This window comes from Theobroma cacao, chromosome 4, assembly GCF_053813885.1.
Source record: "Theobroma cacao isolate CCN51 chromosome 4, ASM5381388v1, whole genome shotgun sequence".
NCBI lineage: Eukaryota > Viridiplantae > Streptophyta > Magnoliopsida > Malvales > Malvaceae > Theobroma > Theobroma cacao.
Genome location: NC_142642.1, coordinates 27,429,347 through 27,434,670, shown reverse-complemented (window position 1 = coordinate 27,434,670; position 5,324 = coordinate 27,429,347). Strand labels below are relative to the sequence as shown.

At 35.3% G+C, this 5,324-nt stretch overlaps 1 protein-coding gene across 1 annotated transcript; it reads left to right on the top strand.

The window, feature by feature from the left end:
• Positions 1-486: 486 nt before the first annotated feature.
• Positions 487-4,424, top strand: LOC18601795 (disease resistance-like protein DSC1). Its single transcript, XM_088805111.1, has 4 exons — positions 487-1,069; positions 1,301-2,399; positions 2,521-2,835; positions 2,968-4,424. The coding sequence occupies exons 1-4, from the start codon at positions 591-593 to the stop codon at positions 4,309-4,311; spliced, it is 3,237 nt and encodes a 1,078-aa protein (XP_088661237.1). The 5' UTR covers positions 487-590; the 3' UTR covers positions 4,312-4,424.
• Positions 4,425-5,324: the final 900 nt, after the last annotated feature.

Below are 5,324 nucleotides of genomic sequence, written 5' to 3'. Positions count from 1 at the left end.
ATAAAATATATTTTTCATTAAATTTAAATAATATTAAATAATATTCTTTGTTACATTTATTATATTCAAGTAATAATATTAAGTAATATCTTTATAATATTTATTATAGTGAAATAATATTAATATATTAAATAATATTTAAATATTTTCATTTCTCTATTTTTGAAAATGAAGTAAAAAATTTTGTGTCTTTTGTGCTTTAGAGAGAGGAGTGAGGAAGAGAGAGAAAAAAATAGGTTTAGTATTTTTTATAAGGTAATTTTTTAAATTATAAAAAAGTATATTTATCTAATTAACTTTTTTTTTTATTTTCAACAATTTGAAATAACTATTATCAAGGGGGCTTTGGTAATGGCTATTCAAGCTTTTCTTGAAATGATTATTCTAAAAAATAATCATTTCATTGAATTAAATACAACTTTATATCAATAATGAAAATAGGGGAGGAATGACTATTCCATTCCCCCGACCAAGCATGCTCTCAGAGTTGAAGCAGAAGCCATACTTCATTCATTCTTACAGTAGAAAAAGCTTCATTAAAGAATCCCAGCTTCCACGCGAATTCGCAGAAAACCAATTTCTGCTCTCTGATGGCTTCCCTTTCCTCTCCTTCTTCCTCCAGTCCACTAAAGCACCAAGTTTTTTTGAGTTTCAGAGGCGAAGACACTCGCAATAACTTCCTCGCTTACCTACATCAAGCTTTGCAGCGGAAAGGAATTGGAACTTATATTGATTCCAAAGAATTGCCAAGGGGAGAGGAAATTTCTTCAGCGCTGTTAAACGCAATCCAAGAGTCCACGATTTCAGCGATTGTTTTTTCTAAAAACTATGCTTCTTCATCATGGTGCTTGGAAGAACTCTCCAAGATAATGGAATTCAAGGATACAAAGGGACTGCTCGTGGTGCCCATTTTCTACCATGTTGACCCATCAGACGTACGGAAACAGACTGAGAGTTTTCAACAGGCTTTCGCTGAACATGAAAAGAATAGGATAGACAAGGTCCAGAAGTGGAGACATGCTCTGACTCAAGCTGGTAACTTAAGCGGCTTTCATATAAAAAAAGATGAGTGAGTACTCCCTATGCTTCTTACTCTTCCTGCTTAACTTGATTTATATTCATCTTAGTTTTTGCTTTCTCTTTATTTGATGCTTTTGGTATATATTTTTTTCAACATATGAATTGAAACTTATTTTATATATGAATTTGTGTTATTGTAACGGATTCTATTTAGACAATTCATTTTCATTTGCGGTTCATTCTATTTTGTTACCATCCTCGCCTTTTGCTTATTTGGTAGGCATGAGCCCACAGTCATTGAGGAAATTGCTCAAGATGTTCTAAAGAAGTTGAATCGCATGTCTGCAAGTGATCGTGAGGGACTGATTGGAATAGGTCCTCAAATGGAGCAAATTAAATCTTTGTTATGCGTTGGTGATAGGGAAAGCATTCGTATTATAGGAATTTGGGGGATGGGTGGTATAGGCAAAACAACTCTTGCTCAAGCTATTTATGATGAGGTCCTTTCCCAGTTTGAAAGTTACTACTTCCTGGCAAATGTTAGGGAAAAGTCAGAGGAATCTGGTGGAATCACTTCTCTACGTGATAAACTTCTTTCTAATATTTTAGAAGAGAAAACCCTCCATATAAGTACTCCCAGAATAGGATCCACATTCACCATTTATAGACTCCGTCGTAAGAGAGTTCTTGTTGTCCTTGATGATGTTAGTGATGTTGAACAGCTAGAACAGTTAGCTATCAGGCACGATCACTTCGGTCCAGGAAGTAGAATTATTGTAACAACTAGGAATAAACAAGTCCTCAATGGAGCTGTTGATGCATCATATGAGGTTCAGGAATTAAATGACGATGACTCTCTTCAGCTTTTCTCTCAGCATGCCTTCAGGCAAAACCATCGAGTCGATGATTTGCAGGATCTATCAAACGGAGTATTGCAATATGCCAGAGGTTTTCCATTAGCTCTCAAAGTATTGGGTTCAGCATTTTATCGAAAGTGCAGAGTATACCGGGAAAGTGAAATGAAGAAATTAAAGCAACATCCCCACCCAAAAATTCAAAAAATTTTGAAGATTAGTTATGATGGATTAGATGAAACAGAGAAGTGCATACTTCTTGACATTGCATGCTTCTTTCAAGGGTATAATAGGGACGATGTAAAAAATATATTAGACAGTTGTTATGGTGGTAGTTCTCTTGCTGGAACTACCAACCTCATTGATAGAAGCCTCTTATATGTTGCTGAGTATAACACCCTTTGGATGCATGATTTGCTACAAGAAATGGGTAGGGAAGTTGTTCGTTCAGAATCCAGCAAGCCTGAAGAACGTAGTAGATTATGGACTTCTAAAGATGTGTCTGAAGTGCTCAAAAAAAATTCGGTACTTGTTATACCTTTTGTTCTTGTTCATGTATTTTGTTGATAAAAATTTGGATGCAGTCATGCTACTTAATCTCTATTTTTATATATAAATATGCCTACTGATTTGTGGTTGATTATAGGGGACTAAATCAATTGAAGGAATGTGCCTCAACATGTCCAATATTGTTGAGCCAATAAAGTTACGTGCTACGGCTTTTAAGAGAATGATTCATCTTAAATTTATCAAGTTCTATGACAGTAGTGAACACCGGCATTCTAGAAAGCAAAAGATTCTGCTTCCTGCACAACGTCTCAAATCACTATCCGATAAGCTGACTTATTTTCATTGGGAGAATTGCCCGTTGAAATCTGTGCCATCAAATTTTTGTCCAGAGAATCTTGTTCAATTAATATTACCTGGGAGCGATATTGAACGACTTTGGATTGGAGACCAGGTATTAATCTCTAATATTGTATTTATTATAACCCTATGTTTTACTACTTGTTTTCCCTTTTTATTACAGCCCAAAGTTTAATAGAGACTTCATATATACTAATTTTAGTTATATTTCATTTTTGTTGCACAGAATCTTGTGAATTTAAGAGTGTTTAATCTAAGCAGGTCTAGAAATTTAATCAGGATCCCAAATCTCTCACAAGCCACAAACCTTGAAAAATTAGACCTTTCTGAGTGCAAAAGTTTGGTTGAACTTCCGTGCCTGAATCACTTGGAATCTCTCGAAATGCTTGAGCTATGGGGGTGTAGTAATCTCAAGAAATTTCCTGAGGTCCGGTGTCATTTAGATTCGTTAGATTTAATTGATACTGGGATAGAAGAAGTGCCTGATTCGGTTGAGCATCTCGTCCAACTTAGAGAGTTGAACTTGGGTCGCTCAAAGGTTAAAAATGTTTCCAGCAATATCTATAAGCTGGGCTCTTTGAGAGCTCTAAGTCTCAGGGATTGCCCAATCGCCGAATTCCCACAAGTTCCAAGGAACTTATCGAGCTTAATGTTGCTGCAATTAGATTTAAGTGGCACACGGATTCAAAATATACCGAGCGGTATCGTTAAAAGCCTTAAAGGCCTTGGTGTGAGGACTTGCAAATACCTTAAATCATTGCCAGAGCTTCCACCGAGTCTAAGATATATTGCTGCCGAAGGCTGCATATCATTAGAAGAAGTATCGTTCGCAGATCACAATCAAACTAGATTCGTTGGGAGCTGTCAGCGGAACGAGTTTGATGATCACTTCAACTTTGGTCATTGCTTCAACCTGAATCATAATGCAATCAACAACATTGTAGCTTATGAACTGCTCAGAATTCACTGCTTGGCAAAGCAATTTGCAAAGGAGTTTCCTTGTGGATCAGGAGAGCTATATTGTTATTTTCCTGGAAGTGAAATACCAGAAAGGTTTGAGCATCAGAGCCCAAATTCTTCCATTACTGTCAAGCTACATCCAAATAGGTGTCGTAGGAGATTCTTGTGTTTTGCTATATGCTTTGTGGTTCACTGTACTGATGAAAAGTACCAGACCTTCTATTTGGACGGCGAATGCAAACTTAAAAGCATAGACGATGATGATGATCGTAGTTTCCTAATTAGGTGCTCAGGGATTTGTGATGATCCGGTAGATTTGCAGCACCCAGATCTCGTGTTTATTGGTTTTGGTGACAGGTTAATGTTTTTGGAAGACAAGCTATATGAGGAGGCATCATTTGATTTCTACAGGGTGCGTGATATATTATACAGATCTAGAGATATTGATAGCGTAGTGAAGAAATTTGGTGTCCATGTATTCTACAAGGATGCAGACTCGAAGCGCAAAAGAAGTTTAAGCATTGGCAATGAAGATGAACCAGAGCCTAAACGTTTCAAAGGTGAAGCGGAAGACTTTAGCTCAGAGGGTGAAGAACCGGAGGATAGATGAATGGAACCTTATTAATTTCTTTTGATTCAAGTGTCTGCTTTCCAGGAGAGGCGTATTCTCAACGATGTCTTACTTTATTTGATCCATTAAAAAAAGTTTCCCCTTTGCCCTCCTTTCTTTTCTTTCTCTCACTAATTTGTGGTTCCTCACACTTCTCTGCTCTTCAATATCTCCGTCCTTTCTCTCTTTCCTCCTTCGACGCATTCCCCTCTCCCTTGGTAAATCTCACACTGTAAGTCCCGCACAATAAAAATAAACTCCATTTCTATTTTCTGAACCAAAACCAAAAAATAAGAATAAATAAAAAATTTCAGATTGAAGAGAAGGAGAATGCAGACTTGACGCAAAATATGTAAACTATTTTCTGCTAAAAAATGCCTTCAACAACAATTCTCTTTTTTGTTAAAATATTTTGCTATGGTTTTGTGAAGATGACTATCACTTCACACATTAACCTTTTTCATTTTCTCCTTATTCACTTGTGACAAAGACTCAACCTCATAAGAAACATACATATTGTGTGTTTGGCTTATGAGCTTAAGGTAAAAGATTACTATAATTGTATTCCATAACCTAACATGTGCATAATGGAACATTAGCAGAGGTGGAGGGGAGGGTTTTTTTTTTTTTTTTTTTTTTTATAATTGAGGGAAAGTTATTGGGAGAGAGAGCATTCGAACTTTACTATTTAAGCAGAAAGATCAGGCATCAACCAATAAGTGAAATGTTCAGATGCAAAGGTAGACGGGAGGGTTAAATTTTTATAATTTATCTATATATTTTTAAAAATTTTTTAATTTCTCCCCTTCAATAATTTTTAAATTTTTATAATTTGCCTTTACTTTTTAAAAATTTTATAATTTCATCCTTACAAAAATTTTAAAATTTTTTTACATATTATTTTTTGAAATTTTATAATTTTATTCCTACAATAAGTTTTTGTTTAGTGAAATATAGCACAACAATTAGTCAACAACTAATTTTAATAGGACTAAAATAAAACCAATTGCATT